Source organism: Exophiala bonariae (genome assembly GCF_035927105.1).
Source record: "Exophiala bonariae strain CCFEE 5792 chromosome Unknown scaffold_27, whole genome shotgun sequence".
NCBI lineage: Eukaryota > Fungi > Ascomycota > Eurotiomycetes > Chaetothyriales > Herpotrichiellaceae > Exophiala > Exophiala bonariae.
In genome coordinates this window covers 464,133-484,086 of record NW_027042502.1, presented here as the reverse complement: position 1 = coordinate 484,086, position 19,954 = coordinate 464,133, and the positions used below count along the sequence as shown (strand labels likewise).

General features: G+C 49.6%; 8 protein-coding genes across 8 annotated transcripts; 4 read left to right on the top strand and 4 right to left on the bottom strand.

Annotated features, from left to right (window-relative positions):
• Positions 1-33: 33 nt before the first annotated feature.
• On the bottom strand, positions 34-2,056 carry LTR84_007085 (uncharacterized protein; the record flags this gene model as incomplete). The annotated part of the gene is made up of 5 exons (XM_064850640.1): positions 34-453; positions 522-682; positions 754-1,257; positions 1,320-1,590; positions 1,682-2,056. The coding sequence occupies 5 exons, from the start codon at positions 2,054-2,056 to the stop codon at positions 34-36; spliced, it is 1,731 nt and encodes a 576-aa protein (XP_064702709.1).
• An 851-nt stretch (positions 2,057-2,907) lies between these two features.
• On the bottom strand, positions 2,908-4,861 carry LTR84_007084 (uncharacterized protein; the record flags this gene model as incomplete). The annotated part of the gene is made up of 3 exons (XM_064850639.1): positions 2,908-3,236; positions 3,293-3,926; positions 3,986-4,861. 3 exons carry the CDS (start codon positions 4,859-4,861, stop codon positions 2,908-2,910), a joined length of 1,839 nt encoding a protein of 612 aa, XP_064702708.1.
• Positions 4,862-5,632: 771 nt separating this feature from the next.
• LTR84_007083 (uncharacterized protein) lies at positions 5,633-6,914 on the top strand (the record flags this gene model as incomplete). The annotated part of the gene is made up of 2 exons (XM_064850638.1): positions 5,633-6,125; positions 6,229-6,914. The coding sequence occupies 2 exons, from the start codon at positions 5,633-5,635 to the stop codon at positions 6,912-6,914; spliced, it is 1,179 nt and encodes a 392-aa protein (XP_064702707.1).
• Positions 6,915-8,278: 1,364 nt separating this feature from the next.
• On the top strand, positions 8,279-8,542 carry LTR84_007082 (uncharacterized protein; the record flags this gene model as incomplete). Its single annotated transcript, XM_064850637.1, has 1 exon — positions 8,279-8,542. The coding sequence occupies one exon, from the start codon at positions 8,279-8,281 to the stop codon at positions 8,540-8,542; it is 264 nt and encodes an 87-aa protein (XP_064702706.1).
• A 1,569-nt stretch (positions 8,543-10,111) lies between these two features.
• On the top strand, positions 10,112-12,083 carry VAC8 (Vacuolar protein 8; the record flags this gene model as incomplete). The annotated part of the gene is made up of 6 exons (XM_064850636.1): positions 10,112-10,142; positions 10,198-10,283; positions 10,343-10,463; positions 10,533-10,646; positions 10,704-10,949; positions 11,002-12,083. The coding sequence occupies 6 exons, from the start codon at positions 10,112-10,114 to the stop codon at positions 12,081-12,083; spliced, it is 1,680 nt and encodes a 559-aa protein (XP_064702705.1).
• Positions 12,084-12,591: 508 nt separating this feature from the next.
• On the top strand, positions 12,592-14,181 carry LTR84_007080 (uncharacterized protein; the record flags this gene model as incomplete). The annotated part of the gene is made up of 1 exon (XM_064850635.1): positions 12,592-14,181. The coding sequence occupies one exon, from the start codon at positions 12,592-12,594 to the stop codon at positions 14,179-14,181; it is 1,590 nt and encodes a 529-aa protein (XP_064702704.1).
• Positions 14,182-15,970: 1,789 nt separating this feature from the next.
• LTR84_007079 (uncharacterized protein) lies at positions 15,971-17,764 on the bottom strand (the record flags this gene model as incomplete). Its single annotated transcript, XM_064850634.1, has 6 exons — positions 15,971-16,159; positions 16,222-16,471; positions 16,529-16,696; positions 16,749-16,897; positions 16,958-17,410; positions 17,483-17,764. 6 exons carry the CDS (start codon positions 17,762-17,764, stop codon positions 15,971-15,973), a joined length of 1,491 nt encoding a protein of 496 aa, XP_064702703.1.
• Positions 17,765-18,696: 932 nt separating this feature from the next.
• LTR84_007078 (uncharacterized protein) lies at positions 18,697-19,885 on the bottom strand (the record flags this gene model as incomplete). Its single annotated transcript, XM_064850633.1, has 6 exons — positions 18,697-18,718; positions 18,800-18,953; positions 19,025-19,352; positions 19,406-19,519; positions 19,575-19,655; positions 19,724-19,885. The coding sequence occupies 6 exons, from the start codon at positions 19,883-19,885 to the stop codon at positions 18,697-18,699; spliced, it is 861 nt and encodes a 286-aa protein (XP_064702702.1).
• Between the last annotated feature and the right edge of the window lie 69 nt (positions 19,886-19,954).

Sequence of the window (19,954 nt, the reverse complement as noted above, 5' to 3'; positions counted from 1 at the left end):
AATGGAATTGAATGTTGCAATCCAGAAACTCGCTCATTTCGATGGGTCGCTCTCTCTTATTCGCACCTCACCCTCCTGCAAAGCTAGCAACTTCTTCTGCACGCGAATATCGTTCCACCCAAGCCCCCAAGCAAACGCGAATGTCACTATACTGACAGCAACACCAAGATACATAACTTTGTCGACACTATCACTATAAGCCTGCAGTACTGCTGATAATTCAGTGCCTGAGACGAGTTCGCGTATATTATGAGCCCCGGCGTCGATTATGACTTCTGGGGTAAGTTTGATAACCGCGATGCGCTCTTGGAGTTCTTTCCGTAGACTGTTGCTGAAGACTGCGTTGGCAACGACGAGGAAAATTGCGCTGCCCATGTTTTGTGCGAAGGTGATTATGCCCATTGCGATTGGAATCTGAGCGGCTGGGACAAGATTCTGCACTGCGATGTATGGCTGCGGAGCAAATCGGTATCAGATAAAAACAGGAGGAAGACAGAATCATTATCGCATGGCTGACTCACCCCAGCAACCATCAATCCACTACCAACTCCCCAGATCACTTGATATCCGATCCACTTCGCCGCAGGGGTTGCTGGTGCCACTAATGAAAGAAGCCCGTATCCAATAGCTGTCAGAGAACTCCCTGCCAGAACCCATGGCAGGTAGTAACCAACAACTCCGACTGCGTCAGTCATGGGCTGTCAGTAATGCCGATTTCGAAAGATTGAGAACACGAGAGATCAATGAACATACCGAGCACGCCGGCTGTCATCGTAAACATGACCATGCTTATTGTCGCTGGCAGCATATGCACACCACTCATGACCGGCGAGTCATTATGGACAGTCTGAAAGTAGATGGCGAGGTAGAAGTCACCCACTAGGATTGTTGCCAGGAGGAAAAACATGGTGCCAGTAGCAGACCAGATGATGCGGTGTCTTAGCATGGCGAACGGAATCATAGCCTCGTCTCCCTTTCGACGCTCCCATAACAGAAAGATGATGAAGGCCACTGCTGCGCCAACAAGCAGCCCGATCACCGTTGAACTGTTCCATGCAAATTGATTTCCACCGTACTGCAGCCCCAGCAGGAGCATTACTGCTGATGGGCTAACCAGGAAGAATCCAGCTAGGTCGAGAGACTTGACGGCCGTGCGGAGAACTTCGCGGACCGGGGGTTTAGGCTTCGGCTCAGGGATTTTGCAGTATAGGAGTAAGCCACCTACCACTGCTCCGATTGGAAGGTTGATGTAGAAGCCTGGATACGTGCATTCCAAGTCAGAGGGTGGACTGAGAAGCGCACGGGGAGAGGAGACTTACACCAGCGCCACGAGAGATATTGTGTGAATATACCTCCAAGAATAGGTCCCAGAGCAAGACCAAGCTGACCAAGGCCCAAGTTAAGACCCATGAATCTCGCCTGCGCAATCGGTGGCAGTATAGCAGCGAGTATCGTCACACCACCCAGCCTTAGACCAGCAGAACCTGCACCGGCAACAGCTCTCCCAATAATCAGCATTGACGACGATTGGGCTGCTCCACATAGCGCCGATCCGAACATAAAGACGACAAGGAAGAAAATGAACATCCACTAGAGCGAGTGTATTTAGTTCTTGGAGACTGTCTTCGTGCTATTTGAGAGACGAGAGTGCTTGGAAGTTGGGCTGGGGTTTGAGTCATACCTTGGTTGAGAAGTAGGAGAATAGCTTGCCCGTCAAAGGTTGGAGCGCTGAGCTTCCGAGCTGGTAGGCGCCACCATACCAGCCTATGTCGACTAGGGAGTCAAAATGTGAGGTGATTGCCGGAGTCGCTGTTGAAACGATGGCGAGGTCTAGGAAGAAGAGAAAGTAAGTCATTGTCACGGGCCCTATGATCATTGCTTTGGCAAGTCCAGTTGGGTAGTAATGCTCCAGCTCGTGTTCGGAGGACTCGCCAAGTATGTTTTTCGCCATCTCTTCCTTTGTGAGTGTATCATGATCATGCTCAGCTGGGAATCTCGATATTTCATTTTGCACTATTCGGTTGTTTCGATCTTGCTCGGTGGGCAGTTCGACCATTTCTTCACTGGGTAATTGTTGACCACCCGATGGTTCTTTTTTCGAGGCAAACCTGGCTACTGATAATAAAACATTCGCTATTCCGGAAGATATAGCAATCATCCCTCCTCCCCAAAGAGGAATGCAATACGCAACTTGGATCCATAATGATGTCGGATTGGGAGTGAAGATTGAGTTGACCCGAGTCCGACATTGCGTCAAGGATCCTGAGAAGAGTGCAAGCTGTTGGCATCTACATCAGATCAAGACCGGGGTCCATGTGTCGTCTCCATGCGAAGCATACGATCTCGAAGAGGCATATTGCTCGTAAATTGGCCTTAGCTCGAGGACGAGACCCACAACGTGTGAGCTAAGGCAGTTGTGAATCGCGATTAGTATGTTTCTAGGAGTCCAAGGAGTCTGTAAAGCCCGGCCTGTTGAGTAATCGCCGCCGAGTACACCCTAGAGAGCTTTGGCCCACAAACAATTGAAATATACGATGTGTTCACGAAATCACGTCGAGTTGGTGATGTGGTCAACAAAAGAGTACTGATCGAAAACCGCTCTTCTTCGATAGCGGGCCATAGATGGTGGAGTCATGGAATTGTCATGGCTTATTTGAAGATATACCATGAGTGCTGCGGCATTGAAGACAATGATGATATCTTTGGAAGATTAGTGATCCCGAACGCCGTTCAGCTCCTGTTTCGCGACAGCCAGCAGCTTTTCTTGCAATGCAGCTATTCAGAGAGTAGTCTAAGCACCATGTTAGTGGTACGGAAGTACATTGAGTTAAAGACGTTAAGGTTACCTACGGGCTAGATCATCAAGCATATATCGGCAGCTGGGTGATATTGTGGATGTTTCTGCACTCAGGAGGTGCGACAGATCCGTCCAGGAGTCTGTCCAATGGCACCTTCAATGCCAAAGTCGCTCGTCACATTCCAATAACCATGTCCAACACAAGGAACACACCAGAACACTCCTGTCGGATCCCAGTAGTCTTTCAATTCAAGTAATCTGGGATAGTTATCTCCCCAGAAGGCTTCCCGCCAGTCGGGCTCAGTTGGATCGGCTTCATTGATATACGCCCCGGAACCCGGAGAGATCTGACGGAGAGCCTCGACCTCGACTTCTCGGAGCAAGGTCGTGAATTCTTCCTTTACTGTTTCATTCAGGAATGGCCAAGATCTCGGGAGAACTGGGATAAGTCAGTGAGAAAATGCTTGATAAAAGTGAAGGAAGTCTGCTACATACCCACGTGAGTAATGGCGTCCCTCCATGCAGGAAGAACCGAGTTGTTCCCTCCAATGATATCTGCATTTTGGACACCTTTACCAGCAACTACATGGCCAAGGATGGAGAATTGTGGTATTATGGTACTGTTCTTTAGTGCTTGCTTCAGGCGCTCTGGCTCAACTGAAAGGGCGTCTCGGCCCAGCAGTCGTGAACCCAGACGACCGGGCCCTCCAACCGTCCCTGGTGGGTTGAGTTGCCAAAAAGTGCTAAAGTCTGGGAACTCGATCACGCTGCTGTCGATGTGGACCGGATCTGCCCAACTGGAAGCCACTTGTCGAACTTCCTCTTCAAACTGGGCCATTGTCGTATTGGCTTCTACGGCGGTTTTCTCAGGCAGTATCCAAACACCGAAGAGCTTTCCTCGGATGGCTGGATCAGGCTCCTGGTCACCTGTATCGGCGGTGAGGAAGTAGTAGCCCATTGCGCCGCTGTCTGATATATTTGGCAGCTGGAGGTGGAACACGGTAGCAAGATCCCAGAAGGTCTCGCTGTTTGCCGTCGTATTGTAGTTGAACTGGTAAAATGCTCCAGAAAGCCTAGGAAACGCTCGGACTGTGACAGAGATAAGAACCCCGAAAGTAGATCCACCTCCCTGACGGTGATATGTCAGTCGTTTTGGGATGTAACATTTTCGATTTGGAACAAACTTACACCTCTCATGGCCCAATATAATCCAGGATATGAAGTTTCATTAATCGTCAGTAAAGTTCCATTAGCCGTAACGACCTCCATTTCAATGACCTGATCCGCGCCAAGGCCATATTTGCTGCTGACAGGGCTATGTCCAGCGCCAGTGATCCAACCTCCAATCCCCACGTTCATATCAGCTCCTCCAACGACAGTGATATTGTTTTCAGCAGCCACCGCATAAAGCTCAGCCATTTGTGTACCTGCAGCAATTTTGACTGAAGCCGCGCCCCCTGAGTTTATTGCACGCTCGTCCTCGTGATTAACCTCAACCCCACGAATGTTGTGCGTATAAATTGAGATGGCGTCTCTACCGGCAGATCTAGTAACTTCGTCAGTAGAAGAGTACGTCGCTATAAGCTCTGTAGATGGATCAAACCTTCCGGGCCAGTCATGACCAGTTCCTTTCACGATGAGCCTAACTCCAGTCCTGTGGGCAAATCTCACTCCTTCTTGGACATGTTTTGCATTGGTGGCATTCACCACGTAGGCAGGATATCCTGCAGCAGAGCATGGTGCTAGAGCACTGGGCAGACATGTGTCGTCGTTGTAGTCAGAAGTGAATGGGTCTTGCGCATGGAAAGTGGAGTTGGTCCATTGAGTGTACAAAACCTGACAGCTATCGTTGTTGTAGAGAGGACTCAGTGGTTGGCAGACTGCTCCTGGGGGTACTGGTGCGATCAGACGGCCTGAGATTGATTCATTCAATGCTTGCCATTCAGACTGAGCTGGCCAATCAGGTGAACCAGGGATTGGCTTGCAGTATGATTCGGCAATAGCAAGACCCAGCCGGAAGATCAGCATGGCATAAATCGCTTTTCTGAAATGAAGGATATTCATGGTAAGCAAATATCATGATTTGTGTCAATGGTGTGACGAAGCATACGAGCGACTCAACTCGTATGGGCACGTACTTATATACATAAGAAAGGACGATGTTTGGTCCTCTGATACCCAACAAAACTGAAGGGATCTAACTGCACTCCAAGACTGGTGTGGCTCAGGACAAAGTTGACCAAGATGTGTTCTTCGCACTATGCACACAGCACAGTGGATCAAAACTGTGATCGCTTGCTCTTACACTATGTAGAGTTCAATCCTAATCTGGACGATTCTGCGAACACGAGTCGCCTATGATTCGACAGGGAATACGTCGGACAGAGATATTGAAGTTTTCAGCGGCACACGGCAGCTGCAGATGGTCCTTTATCATGTCAGCCTGAACGCAAGGCAGACAACCTGCTGCTATGACGTCTCGAGCTTCTTCATGGAGAACAGATCAATAGTCCCTGATGTTTGAGGATACGAATACGACCACGGTTTAAGCGACTGTGGCTCTGGACATCAATCTCGGAACAGGAGAAAGGGATGTTCCGATGGCGCTAGACCGCTTCTCGTCTACATGCCAAGCCTGCGCTTCTTCGGCCTTTGATTCGAGCATCGCCGCCGCCTTGAACCTTTCATGAGAGATTGTTTCACTGCATCATCATCGAGGTCTTCCAATCATCTCGCAACCATGATTGTCTGAAGAGTTGACTGCACTTTTATACGCGTCGCTTGCCTTCATCGCGCTATTGATCTCGCCCTTTGCGCTGCTGTAGTGTAGCAAGGATGACGGACAAATTACCTCCCCAACTTCTTGCCCTTTTCCAACCACGGCCTCCCTTGCGCTACATCCCTCCACAAGACTCTGCTCCTGAAGAGAAGGGTGTCGCAACTTCTCAGCTCTCCGGTCTCGCGGCTTTCCTCCCACAGCTACAGGAATACAAGGAGACCGATGAATATGTCCCAACCGAGTCATGGCTGCAAAAGCGCGACAGGCTCAGACTGGAGAAGAAACAACACCAGCTAGACATTCAAAAAGAAGATTTCCCCGACTACAGCCCCACAGCAGATCCGAAGATAAAAGGAGACGCCGTCAAGACATTGTTCGTGGGTCGCCTCAGCTATGAGACCAAAGAGTCGGATCTCGAACGCGAGTTCGGCAGATTTGGTCCTATTGAAAGGATCAGAATCGTCAAAGATGAAACCCAACCTCAAAAGGGTAAAAAGACACATAGAGGCTATGCTTTTGTTGTCTATGAACGCGAAAAAGACATGCGAGGTAATTTCCATCACAAACCCCTATCCTGGAAGCTCCCCTTCCCTTCTCATCTATCATATGGTAAGACGTGGAAACTAACAGCAAGATTTCTTGTCTCATACAGCTGCCTACAAAGAAACAGAAGGTCTACGTATCAAGGACAGAAGAGTCGTGGTTGATGTCGAACGTGGCCGCATGGTACCTGGCTGGAGACCACGACGATTTGGTGGGGGCTTAGGAGGCCGAGGATATACCAAGCAAGCTCCTGCAAAACCTATATTCGGTGCTCCAGGATTTCAAGGCAATTTTCGAGGTGGTTTTGGCGGTCGGGGTGGCTTCCGCGGGGGCTTTCGAGGCGACCGAGGTGGATTCGGGGGTGACAGAGGCGGCTTCGGCGGGGATCGAGGTGGGTTTGGCGGACGTGGTGGTATTGGTTATCAAGGTGGCGGAGGGTTTGGCGGTCGACAAGGAGGTTATCAAAGTGGACCACCTCCTCCCAATGCGCCTAGTGGACCTGGTGGTAGAGGCGGTTTCGGCGGAGGCTACGAAGATCGCAGGAATGGCGGGTTCGGGTCAGGTAGGGATAACCGTGGAGGTACAGGAAGCAACCGAGACCCCATTGGCGGACGGGATCGTGGATATGAGAACCGCGATCGCGATAGAGACCGGGACCGAGACCGAGATCGAGACCGTGAACGTGATCGGGACAGAGATCGATATGGCGGCGATCGAAGAAACGATGACCATGGTTCCCGCAAACGATATCACGAGAACGATGGGCACGACGACCCGAGAAAGCGACGATACTGATCTTCTCCAGTCGCATTGTTGCACTGCGCTGTATTACTCGACATCAATTGCATGGCGACTGAGTTACTTGATTGGTTGGATGGTGGGTATTTTATGGTGACTGTATTTCTATTATCTTTTTGGGGGTTACGACCCTACCATTTCTCTTCAGATGCCATGGTAAGGACCTCCAGTGCAGTCAAGGGTCATGTTGTTTGGCCTTGCTGAGAGGTACCAACTTCGAACCGCTTCTCCGAACGTCAGTCTACCTCGTCAATGGGCGAGTCTCCAGTTCGAGCTCCTGAACCAGACACCAACTGTCAACTGCATCGCGATAACAAGACTTTGACATGAGGGTTAATCTGCGATTTTCCAAGACTCCTGAATGGCGAGACCCAAGCTTTCCACAGGATACGAGGTCGCTTTCAAATGAGAAAGAAAAGTGTAAGATAGTTTGAGAGTCTCACAGCATTCGCGTCGGATCAGCTGAACTCTATATTTATCGAGGTAGGCTGTTCTAGTAATTTTTGTCTGAGCGTTTTATCTTTTTTTAGGTATAGAATGCTATGGATTAAGAGCCGCGAGACAAAAGTACCTCATCGCCTCAATCTGAATCAACAGGGTTATTCAAGGTCACGTGCTAGATGACGTAGTGCGAACACCAGTGCTTGGCATTACACAATGCTATTTTGAGAAATGCCTCATGGGAGGAGGATTTGCTTAGGTAAAACCACGCGGTTGACGACGGTTAACTTGCAATCCATGTGGACATGGAACAATCTCACTCTGAAGCCAAGGTCTCACACCATTTCTCTCATCTTCTCCACGCCCTCTTACTGGCCCACTGAACTTTGCCGTTGGCGGTATTAGTTAAGCAGAATTTTCAGCGAGGTGGAGGCCGAAGACTAGGGAAAATTTTGCAACGTGGTTGGCTATGACACACGACAACCGCTAAGAGAAGGTTCAGACGCGCCCTTGACAAACACCATCTGTTAACGACAACCGCACACGCCCTGGATACAAGCTGTGTCCTCAACAATTGGTGTGATTGGTCGTAAACTGATCCAAATTACTCAGATTGAATTGCGGTGGCCATCATGACAACCAGATGCCAATGCAACAGGGCGTGATTTTGCGACTTTGTCGACATGAGGATCCTGAATTGTACCATGGGTCAAATATAACTCTGAGAAAATTTTCATGCCAGGTAAGGAGTATATAAGGGAGGTATCAGGATGCATTCAGAGCCGCATTTTATTCCCCATCATCACTCAAGAGACAAATACAAGCCAAAGCAACTTTCAATAAACAGCCTGCTTCTCAAAAGCTAGTTCCATCTTCTCTACACAATCCCAAAAAACCAACCAATCAACACACATCTCAACATGCTTTACGCCGGATTCTACAACCTCAAGGAGGCCGACAACAAGGCTCAGAAGTCGGCCCAATCATCTCGCCGTGCCTCGGAAGAGTCCAACACCAGCACGGCATCGCAATCCAAAGTCAAGAAATTCCTCAAGCGTGCCCTTGAAGAGCTCAAGCCTCTACCAGAAGACCAACTCGTTCAACCTGTGGGGTTCTTCCAGCCCATCATTGAGCGCGGACCTCTCTTCCACTCCCGCAAGTCTTCGATCAAGACCAACAACTAGGGAAGCGGATGAATCGTCTTTTATTCAGCATGCGGAACGAATTTCTTAAAGCGCTTTATACATGGTAGCATCGCAAATCATTGGCATATGGAGTGGTGGGCTTTTGTTTGGGTTTTACTTCTTCGACACATTTACTTCTTAATTAGTTCAGAACTTACGTGGGATTCGGGGATGGAAAATAGATGTATCTCGCCTAGTTGGCTTGAGAGGACAGGATATCCATGACGTTCGACACGAGTTGAACCGGGTCTTACATGATTAGCCTAATTCAATTGATTTCCTTATTGTTTAAAAAGAACTTTGGCTTCCTTTTCCGTTCGCGTGGCTACCAGGGACGATGTATTTGCTGCCGCTCACTGGTGGCGAAAGGGGAAGGGCCTTGTGGGGGATCAAATCGATGACGTGTGAGCATGTGAAAGTAATTGAGGAATGCTAAGAATTGTGGTCTGGCGTATCTCTTTCGACTTTGATAAATGGTACCTCAGCTTCAGTCAGAATATCTGATTTGATACCTACGATTCCGCATCAACTGTTAATCCGAAGCACACGTAGAACCTCAGTCGGTACCAGGTAGATACCTAGGTAAATATAGTCGATCAAGAAAAGAACGACCAGACGATTTCCGTACTTTCTGCAAGTTGGTCGGAGAAGCAATAACGCATTGCCACCAAGCCATACTTCATTCGGTCTGGGCCGACGGATGCCGCCTATTAGCGTGACTTCCACTTTCTACTAGGCTGGGGGAAGCTACGAGTACAGGTCATCACCTAACTTGCCCGCCTGGAACTTGAAGAGCGTTTGTTCTTACAGGCCGCATGTATACCTGAAGTCTAGTTGATGTTATGGGCATTGAGTGGCCTGGAACATGCCTGAGCCACATCTGAACCTTACCTAGGCTTTTCGCCTAGATACCCACCTCGGTACCTTAGGTAGGTAACCAATGATACCTGCACTGTTTCCGTTGTTTGGCGCCCGCTCCCTTCAACTTCGTGTTGCTATGACCGAGTTCCACATAGCTTCCACCGTATTTGCAGTTGATTGTCATCACCCTCCACCTTCTACCCTCACCTTCACCACCATCACCATCAACTCCTTCATCGACTAGGCTGCTCTTTTCTGCACCACGTCTTCGTCGTCCGCAGAGGACATGACTGCAACGGCTCCATCAACCCAGTCATAAAGACAGCAATTCCAGCTACTGCACCTGCCTCTGCAAGTTTCAGTTGCTCCTCCCATTTTTCCCGTGCCGCAGCCGCAGCCGCAGTCAACACATTATCCAAGTCGTGGTTCTATCCTGACTGGACCGCACACCACCACCTTTCACAGTCCCAGCATCAACCTCAATTCAATCCATTCTCGAATCCTGGACTCATCCGCATTCTTTCCTCTCAGCATCAAAAATCATCCCCACCCTTTACGCCCACATCAGATGAGCTGTTCACCATCTCCAATTCTCTCTTGGCCTACCTCTCGTCCAAGCCTGCGACTCTAGCGCGTTCCTGCCCTCCACCACCACACCCTTCACGTCTACCACGAATCTTCAGTCCCCTTGGGGGCTTGCTCCTCGCAATGGGCAACGTCATATCTTCCTGCTGCAAAGGTATTTGTTGGACAGTGCTTCCTAGTTGATAGTTGCTGATCGAGGACTCGTCCAGGACGACCGAAGGATAATCTCTATGAGCCTGCCCTCGCAGACAGTGAGCGTGAAGCCGTTGCCGATCTTTTGCAATACTTGGAAAATGTAAACATTGAGAACTCCAGTCACACACCTCTTACAGCACATGTTCTAACTTCAAACAGCGTGCCGAGACAGACTTCTTTTCTGGCGAACCTCTCCGAGCCTTGAGCACACTGGTATACTCAGACAATGTCGATCTTCAAAGGAGTGCCAGCCTGACATTTGCTGAAATCACTGAACGCGGTATGCTACCTTGCCTTGTTCTCTTCGACGCGCACAGTGTTTGGACTCAATGCTAACCACCCCTTCCAGATGTCAGAGAGGTGGACCGGGATACGCTCGAACCCATCTTATTCCTCCTTCAAAATCCCGACATTGAGGTACAACGAGCGGCAAGTGCTGCTCTTGGTAATCTTGCTGTCAACAGTATGTCTTCTGCCAACCAATGATCCTCCTAAACAGCAGTCTCTGACTTCTTCACAGCCGAGAACAAAGTTGCTATTGTGCAGCTAAGTGGCCTCCCTCCTCTAATCCGACAAATGATGTCCCCAAATGTCGAAGTCCAATGCAATGCAGTCGGCTGCATCACCAATTTGGCCACGCATGAAGATAACAAGGCAAAGATTGCCCGATCGGGAGCATTGGGACCCTTGACTCGCCTTGCAAAATCAAAGGATATGCGAGTACAGCGTAATGCTACAGGGGCTCTCCTCAATATGACACATTCCGGTAAGATGGTATGCCAATTTCCAACTCCAAGATTTTCTGACAAAGTCATCAGACGACAACAGACAGCAACTTGTCAACGCAGGCGCAATTCCTGTCCTTGTTCAACTTCTATCCTCACCCGACATGGACGTCCAATACTACTGCACCACAGCTCTGAGTAACATTGCGGTCGACGCGTCGAACCGAAAGAAGCTTGCTCAGACCGAATCTCGCCTTGTTCAATCCTTGGTTCAGCTCATGGATTCTGGAACACCCAAAGTTCAATGTCAAGCTGCCCTCGCCCTCCGTAACCTCGCTTCGGACGAAAAATACCAACTGGAAATCGTTCGAGCTAGAGGTCTTCATCCTCTTCTACGACTACTGCAATCGAGCTACTTGCCACTGATTCTTTCCGCCGTTGCTTGCATTCGGAACATCTCTATCCATCCTTTGAACGAATCTCCCATCATCGATGCAGGCTTCCTCAAGCCCTTGGTCGATCTACTTGGATCCACAGACAACGAAGAGATTCAATGCCACGCCATCTCGACTCTCCGCAATTTGGCCGCCAGCTCTGATCGCAACAAGCAGCTGGTGTTGGAGGCCGGAGCCGTTCAGAAATGCAAAGAGCTGGTACTCTCAGTTCCGCTTAGTGTGCAGTCTGAGATGACAGCTGCCATTGCTGTGTTGGCATTAAGTGATGAACTCAAATCCCACCTTCTCAATCTGGGAGTGTTTGAGGTCCTCATTCCCTTGACAGACTCTGAGAGTGTGGAAGTACAGGGCAATAGTGCGGCGGCGTTGGGAAATCTATCTTCCAAGGTTGGCGACTATTCAATCTTTATTCGCGACTGGTCCGAACCAAATGGTGGCATTCACGGTTACTTGAAGCGTTTCTTGGCCAGTGGGGATCCAACCTTCCAACATATTGCAATTTGGACGTTGTTGCAACTTCTGGAGTCGGATGATCCAAAACTCGTCAGTTTAGTGGCCAAAGCTGAGGACATTATTCAGATGGTCAAAACCATAGCCGAAAAACATGTTGAGTCTGATGATGAGGATGGTGAAGAGGGCGAAGGCGAAGTGATCGCTTTGGCCCAGAGGTCCTTGGAATTACTCGGCAAGGGGCCAAAACAGACTCTGGTCGAGGGCTGAGGCTTCAAACCAAACGAGATTTTGTTCGAAAAGATTGAGATTATTATATACCCATTACGGAGATTGAGCACGAAACTGCTGTATTTTCCGCATTGCATACCTAGGTATTGGAGTATGCGCATTGGAACAAGCAGTGTCAGAGCAAGGCGTTCAGGGGCGTTGTTCCAACCATTTGAAAACAAGTGCACGGAAGAAATGGGTCATGGGAATGGAACGGGTGGTCGGCACACAAAGCGACGACGAGCTCCAAAAGACTTGATCCCTCTTATCGTTTGGAATCCTCATGTATGATTGTGATTGTAAAGTCACCTGCTATAAGGAATATGAATTCTTATATCTTTTGGCCATCGTTGGCATAATTATAATATAACTTCGACTTGGGTCAGCTTTCCACTTCTAACCCAGGCCGGATTTGAAACAGAGGAGTCCACCTCTCTTGGCAAATTTGGCCCATCCCTTGACGTGTTGATGCCTCGAATGGCTTCCTCATATCCTCAAACTAACGGCCATGCCTTCAATACCCATCCACCCTAAGAAGGGCCGACTTGGAAGTCGTAAATCCAACAATGGCTGCATTACATGTAGGATTCGAAGAGTGAAATGTGATGAGCAGAGACCTTCGTGTCAAAGATGTGTCAGTACTGGCAGGCGCTGTGATGGTTATCAGACAACACCCATACGGTCACCATCTTCGAGTGCCACTATATCCAACCAAATCAGCACCATCCAGACCTTTTGTTCCGTGGATGCACGAGAGATTCAAGCTTTCGAGTACTTCATCTATGAAGTCGTTCCTGGCTTCTCCCGGAGTGTGGATAAAGAATTCTGGCATCGAACACTTCCACAACTTAGCCACGCTGAGCCTTCTCTATGGCAGGCAATGATCGCTATGTCTTGCTTGATCCAGTACCCTCAATATTCGGCAGCTCCGACTCTACCGGCTAGCCCTAAGAATCCCGTCTCAAATGAAAATCATCGGAGAGCTCTGACTTGGTATGGCCAATCACTCGCTAGTCTGAGAGATAGTCTCAAACCCGGACCAAAGCCATCTTCGATCGCCATTCTTCTTTGCATCATCTATGCATGTATCGAATGTCTACAGGATCACGTCACTGAAGCTATCGCTTTATATCGGAATGCTGTCGCCATGATTGGCCTTGCACCTCCCACTGATCCTGAACAGCGCGGTAAATTAGGATTTGAAACCCAACTTGACTCTAAAATACGAGCTATGCTACGGCACGAGACCATGTCGCATGGTCTTCCTGTTCCTCGACCGAACACACTCCTGGACTCGAGTTCTGGATCATTCAAAAATCTTGTCGACGCTCACGAAGAGCAATACGTTTTGATCACCGAGGCTCAGACCTTTATTCAGCAAGTTGTGAGGACGAAAGAGATGCACGGCAAGATATGGGCTGTACCAGCTGAGATGATAATTCAACAAGAACGACACCAAACACAGATGATCCGGTGGCAAAATGCTTTTAACGACACCGCCTGCAGTACATCCCTCATGACCACCCCAGATGAAGTTGAGCTAAGGTCAGTCCTCCACATCGCATATATGGTATATTTCATCTGGCTTTCAGCGTGCCTGAGCAATCATGAAACCGCCTTTGACGCGTATGTGCCATATTTCGCTTCCATCCTTCAGCACTCCGAACGAGTCATATTGAGTAAAGAATCAAAAGGCCGGGCGGCTTTTGTTCTCGAAACTCGAGTTATCCCATCATTGTACTTCGTTGCGATAAAATGTCGAGATCCACGCATTCGACGCCGAGCTGTATCCTTGCTGCGCAGAGGTCCAAAGGTGGAGAACACCTGGAAGGCCGAACCCATGGCGCACGTCGCCGAGCGATCCATTGATGCTGAAGAGACAGGTTTGCTACATGGTGACCCTGTCGCTAATGCAAACCCGTGGCCCAGAGACAAACTTCCTCCAGAGTGCAATCGGCTCTACAGGCAAGAAGTCGTTGACCTCAGACGTAAAACGAAAGATGAACCCGATCATCATCTCGTTCTGTTCGGATGGCGAGAGGATGAAACCCATGAATGGTCAAGGATGACCAAGACGATAAAGTACCTTCCAGCTTGACATGGTCTCCACATCCAGGAGTACCAATCCATCATCTGCGGTCAGACGGTGAATACCAAAGTCCGAAGTATCAAATCATTGATTTCAAAGAGGACCCAAACAATGAGCCGACTAACGTCTCGTGCTGTTCGGCAGGCAAAGACGAATCCCGACATTGGTCGAGAATGACCTGGACGGTAATGTACCGTCTGACATGGCATCATATGCTCTTTCTGGTCCTCCTAGCCTATCAACCCAGGCTAGGGCAGCGACCCCCCATGTCTGAGTACTCCATCTTCTATGCAACAGTATTATCATTGGTAACGAATGCCATGAAAATTCATGATCGCCCGATTATTAGACTCGCGCACTTCGCGCATGTATTCCTTCTGGGCGTCCGAAATATCAAAGCGCGATGCTGAAGAGTCACCGCTATTGAAACGGATTCGCCACACTGCGAAGCCCATCACTGTTATTGCTGCGGCACCCAGGATGATCAGGAATACCTGAAGAGAGTAAGGGAGGTCGTCCATCGTTGATCGTGTTGTGATATGGTGGTTGCAATACGCGAGTTGTTGCTTGGTCGAAAGAAGAGGGAGCTTGTGTCAATATCAGGGGCGTTGAATGAAGAGCGTTCCACTCTATGTCGTATGGATCGTCGACAAAGGATATATTCGAATTCTTTATCGAACTCGGATAATCTGGGAGAGCAGAAACAGCGTGCGAGAAATCAATGGGAACAAAAGCAATAACCAGCAGGACCAGCTACGCATACATATGCTCTCCTGCCATTATATATACCTGGATACATATACATAATAACAGTTCCCTTCGAAGTTCACTTCGAGCCTTTGCTTCGTGGAATATCACATGAAAATGGACGACGACGTGGACCCACAAACCGAGCACACCATTCATAAGTCACAGCCCGAGGACCCTCAGACTATGCCGATAGAGCTTGCGGATGTGTCAGCACGTCTCACTCGCATTCATGGGACGCATGATTCCAGGGGGTGGGTGGCCCTGTGGCCATCGCTGTGGCTGAGGCACAGTGCGGTAAGGGTTGGAGCAGAAAGATCGTGAAGAGGCGGGAATCAATGCTCGAAATTACCAGTACCAGCGTTCTTTGTGATCTGCCATAGGGCTAGGGTTATTCGATGCAAGCAATGCTCATTGCCACCCAACAACATCTCCCAGCCATGAATACACCGAAGGATGCCAATTTCGACGACAGCATTTCTGATTGGTACATCTGCATCTCCATAAACCGAGCACGCCAATTGCATTGCATCAGGCTGTCGCTCGCTAGTCGGCTTGGCCGACACATCATGTCTCGAGACGGCCTGGAAGTGTGGACTGGAATACACACCCGCAGATGAGTAAAATCTCTTTGGCCCCTAAGTTTCAATTTTGGGACCTCCCGTCATTCAACTTGATTGCTGTCTCGGCTTGATATTCCAGTGATGCACGCCCGCGGCCTGGAATCTTCGCGGCTACAGCGAATGGAGGCTGCTACCCGTGGAATCCTCCACAATCCGAGTCGCCCAATAAATGCGCAATTCGTCTGGTTCTGAGTCTCCTGATGTGAACACCCGGGATAATCAATTTGAGGATGAGACATTAGCCATGAGGCATGCCTGGGGGCTGTGCTCGGGATCCCAATCGAAAGAATATATCGTTGCACAGCAGACAGACTGAGAGGCACAGAGATGCATTTTCAATCGAGCCTTGAATATTGCCGCAGCCGAATCATGGGCGTAACGGTGGCCATGCACTATCAAGATAAGAAACGCCAAGCTCAGGTACTGCTCTACGCCTCCCTTCGCTTGAATACCACAGGCATATCAGTCTGTTTCCAGAACCAAGCAGTTTCTGTAGCCCACTCATGCTTCGGCTTGGCCCAAACAAGATCAAAGCTCCTTAGAACCTGGGTGATGAATTTACTCATTTCCATGAGCGAAATATTCTTGCCGATGCAAGAGCGTGCACCATGACCGAACTGCAACATCATTAGATTGACTGGCAGCTACGTCGTGAAGAGTCTTTTCCGCAGGGGCTTACCACCAGCAGCGACCGGTCCATCAATTTAATCTGCTCCTGCTCTCCATCGAGCCATCTTTCAGGACGAAACTCCGCAGCATCGGCTCCGAAGACTTTCTCGTCAAGCTGCACCACCGATGCCGACATGGATACAATCGTTCCAGCAGGCAGCTTCACTCCGCAGATCGTGGCGCCCGCAGGTAGAACATATCGTTCGAGAGGGAAACCTACTCCGGGATGCAGTCGCATTGCCTCTTTTATCACAGCCTGTCTACAACATACTGTCAGTCAATGGTATCAAACCGCGATGCTTACGGGATTTGATTACAGATAAGGTAGCTTGAGAACTTCCTCAAGCGTACAGTTATCCGAGAGCGACCCCGCTGCTGCAGAGGTATCGAATTCCTTGCGCATCGTGTGGAGGACCGCAGGATTATTGAGGATATAGTAAAAACATGCTCGGAGCGAGATGCCCGTGGTATCGCTCCCAGCAAGCCTGATTTGCTTGTTAGGTTCTGCATGGCACTTTGTTTGTCCAGGTTGCTCACAGGTTATTGCTCAGATGGTTGATCATGTTCTCATCCGGGGTCCCAGGTCCCAATGGCATCTTCTTCTGTCGCAGCTGAGAGAGAAAATCCGTCCGCGAACTCTGCTCGTTCGAGGATTGATCGTATCTCGCGATTTCCTCGTCACACAGCTATTTAATACTTGGTGAGCCGTTCATCTTTCCAAGACGCAGGATTAAAAATGTACTCACGTCCAAAAAGCCGACGAGCGGATCCTTTTGACCAGAAATCGAGAGCAACGGTCCGAGAAACCGCCTGACCACGACGCCTAGTTCCGGATACGAGCTGATATATTTGACGACCTGCAACCCACGATCCAGGCGCGCAATCATATCATCAATATCTCTCGCCTGCTCGAGGAATCCAAATCGTCTCTGGAACGTGATGCTCGCGATAACATCAAAGGCATACCATTGCAGCCAGACAGCTATATCGACCGTCTGGCCTTCCAAGCCGCGCATCGCTGACATGAATATCTCCGTGCACTCGTCGACGTAAGGCTCATAGGCTTTCATCCCAGTCATGGAGAAGTACTGCGCAACAGGCGATTTCAGTGCCTTGTGCACTTCGTTCGACCGCGCTGTGAACATGCTGTCGATGCGTCGGCCGCGGTAGACCGGGGTCATGAGGCCGTAAAAATCCGACTTTGTCCCCACCAATGGTTAGCCATCTCGACCCTTCCCATCAAACCAGTCAGGCGGGGCGGAACGCATTACCTTCAAGAACTTACTGCCCACCCCATAGATGACTGGAATGGCAGCAGGATCCGCGATCGATACGTGTTTCGGACCCAGGCGCACGATCGAGCCATATCTGTCATGCGCGGCTTTATATTCCTGCGGTGCACGTCCGTTTGCTACCATGGACAGACGGTACAGTCTGGAGAACCTCGCGGACACGGGTCCGGGGATTCGACTCAGCTGCGCGTTGAAACTCCAGCGGAAATGGTACACCAGCCATCCCAGCGCGAAGGGCACGACGAGCCATATTAAAGACATGTTGAACGTTAGGTGTCGTTTCTGCTGATGGCGTGGAGAAACACAATGACATCGGCATGATCCCTGGTGGATGCATGTGTTTCGGGCACTTTGTCATATGTATATACATACGTTGTCCTACCAGCCAACGACGGAATGATCCGCTCTATCCCCAGATCTCCCACGTAAGCGTAGGTAAGCGTAAGGTGGGAGGCCGTGGTTTGCCTGCCTGCCCGAGGGTCTGCCCTTGCCCTCACCCCCGCAGAATGCGAAAAGGGTTCGGGCGTCCCGCATTTAGCGAGCGATACGATCACACGTATCACGTCTGGGAGTTGGCTACACCCACACTACCTAGGTGCATCGCCACATCTCTGGCTGAACCTCATCCTGGACCTGTTCACTGGGCCGGCAAGCCTGGTAAAGGCTCAACATTCGCCAATGCTATGCAGGTCTATCGCACGAGAGAAAATCCATCTGCGCCAAGTCTGGTGGTCAGCATCAGCGTCGCATCGGGAACCAACCGACCTGGTGCCATCATCCCGTCTACAGCTCTAAGTCATAAGCATGGGCTACATTCGTGAGGCAGCGTTCTCGATTTCTGCGACTGGAGGGAGATTCAGAACCTCTATTCTCAGTTTTGGCTCAACTAGAGTTCGGTTGGCAGGAAGAGTTGTACAGGTTCACGTTCTAACTAGACTAGTATGGCGAGGTGGAAGATTTGGTTTAGATGTATTGAATGCATGATAGCGTGAGGTCTTTGGTCGAGGAAAAATACGGCTTCTTCTTGACCTTCTATGAACATGTGATATCATAGTCAAGTCCAACAGGCTTACAAGTTCAATGAGTAGTGGTCCTCTTTCGTCCTCTGTCACAATCCAACTTGTCCTCCAAGCTAGCTAGAACATCCCGTCGCCGCGTCTATGTGAAAATCTTGAGCACTGTATTCAAGATCCTTAGATACGGGCGGACCCACCACTGTAGACTTCGTAAGTAAGCAAGCTAGCACTAGGTAGTCAAGGGGAACACTCTGCAGAATGTTCAGCCCGCCGTACTCACCCTTGAAAGCGCATAGTGTTCTTCAATACACCAATTCCACCAATCTCAACCTCGACTACATCTCCATCTTTCAGAAAACTCTTGGGACTTCGGAAAGCGCCCACTCCTGCAGGTGTTCCCGTCATCACGGCTGTGCCTGCGGGGATAGTCGTTCCTGTGAGAGAGAGAGAGAAGAAATGGGTCAGTTAGACGAACATATAACTGGCGTGTGAAAGGGCCCCAAACCTTGACTCATGTGGCTGAGAATCTGCGCCGGCGAGAAGATCATGTCTTTGGCGATCTCGACATTCTGCACAACTGATCCGTTCACACGCGTGGTGAGTTTCCTTCCTTTCGCCGCAACCTCGTATTGCTCCGGGCTGACGAGTACTGGACCTATCGGTGCGAATTTGTCAAAGGCTTTGGCGAAAAAGAATTGTCCCCCGCTGTTTTTCGGCAGTTGGAAGAATCGACAGGATAGATCATTGCCCACGGTGTAGCCGAGAATGTAAGATGGCGCATCTTTGACGCTGATGTTTTTACATTCTCGTGATGTCACGAATACTAGCTCGCCCTGGACAGAGATTCAATAAGTATCTATCAGAAAAATTACTCGGTGCCAATTACCTCATAGTCTGGCAAGCTGGACGCACAAAATTGGTTTACGCCGATGTCTTCGTTTGGATTTGCTAATGCAGTTGCGGGCTTTGTCCACAGCGGTGGATATGAAGGGGTTGAGAGCTGATGCCTAGTTTCAGTATCGCAGGATTATTCTTATGATTTTGTTTTGATCTACCTTTGCTTCGGTCGCATGACTTCGGTAATTGAGACCCACGCAATAGATGGGCACGTTTTCGTGTGGAACGGGGGCTAGAAGCTGAAGATATCATATTAGCTGCCAAAGTGACTTGGGACAAGATGCCGAAAATGACATGCCTCATCTACAGTGGCTTCTTGTGACCTTGAATTGCTCTCGAGGTCTGCTAGTGATTGGAACGCAGTCACTCCCAGTCCCGCAGCAATTTGAAGTCCTACTCCGACATTGGCGAAGTAGACCTTGCCATCGTCTTTTGCCCTGAATTTTATCAAACGCTCGAATGCACTCATTTTTGCTGGTATCAGATGCGCTGGTCTATCAGAACTCCAATGTTATTTGTGAATTGTCGTTGTGTTCGA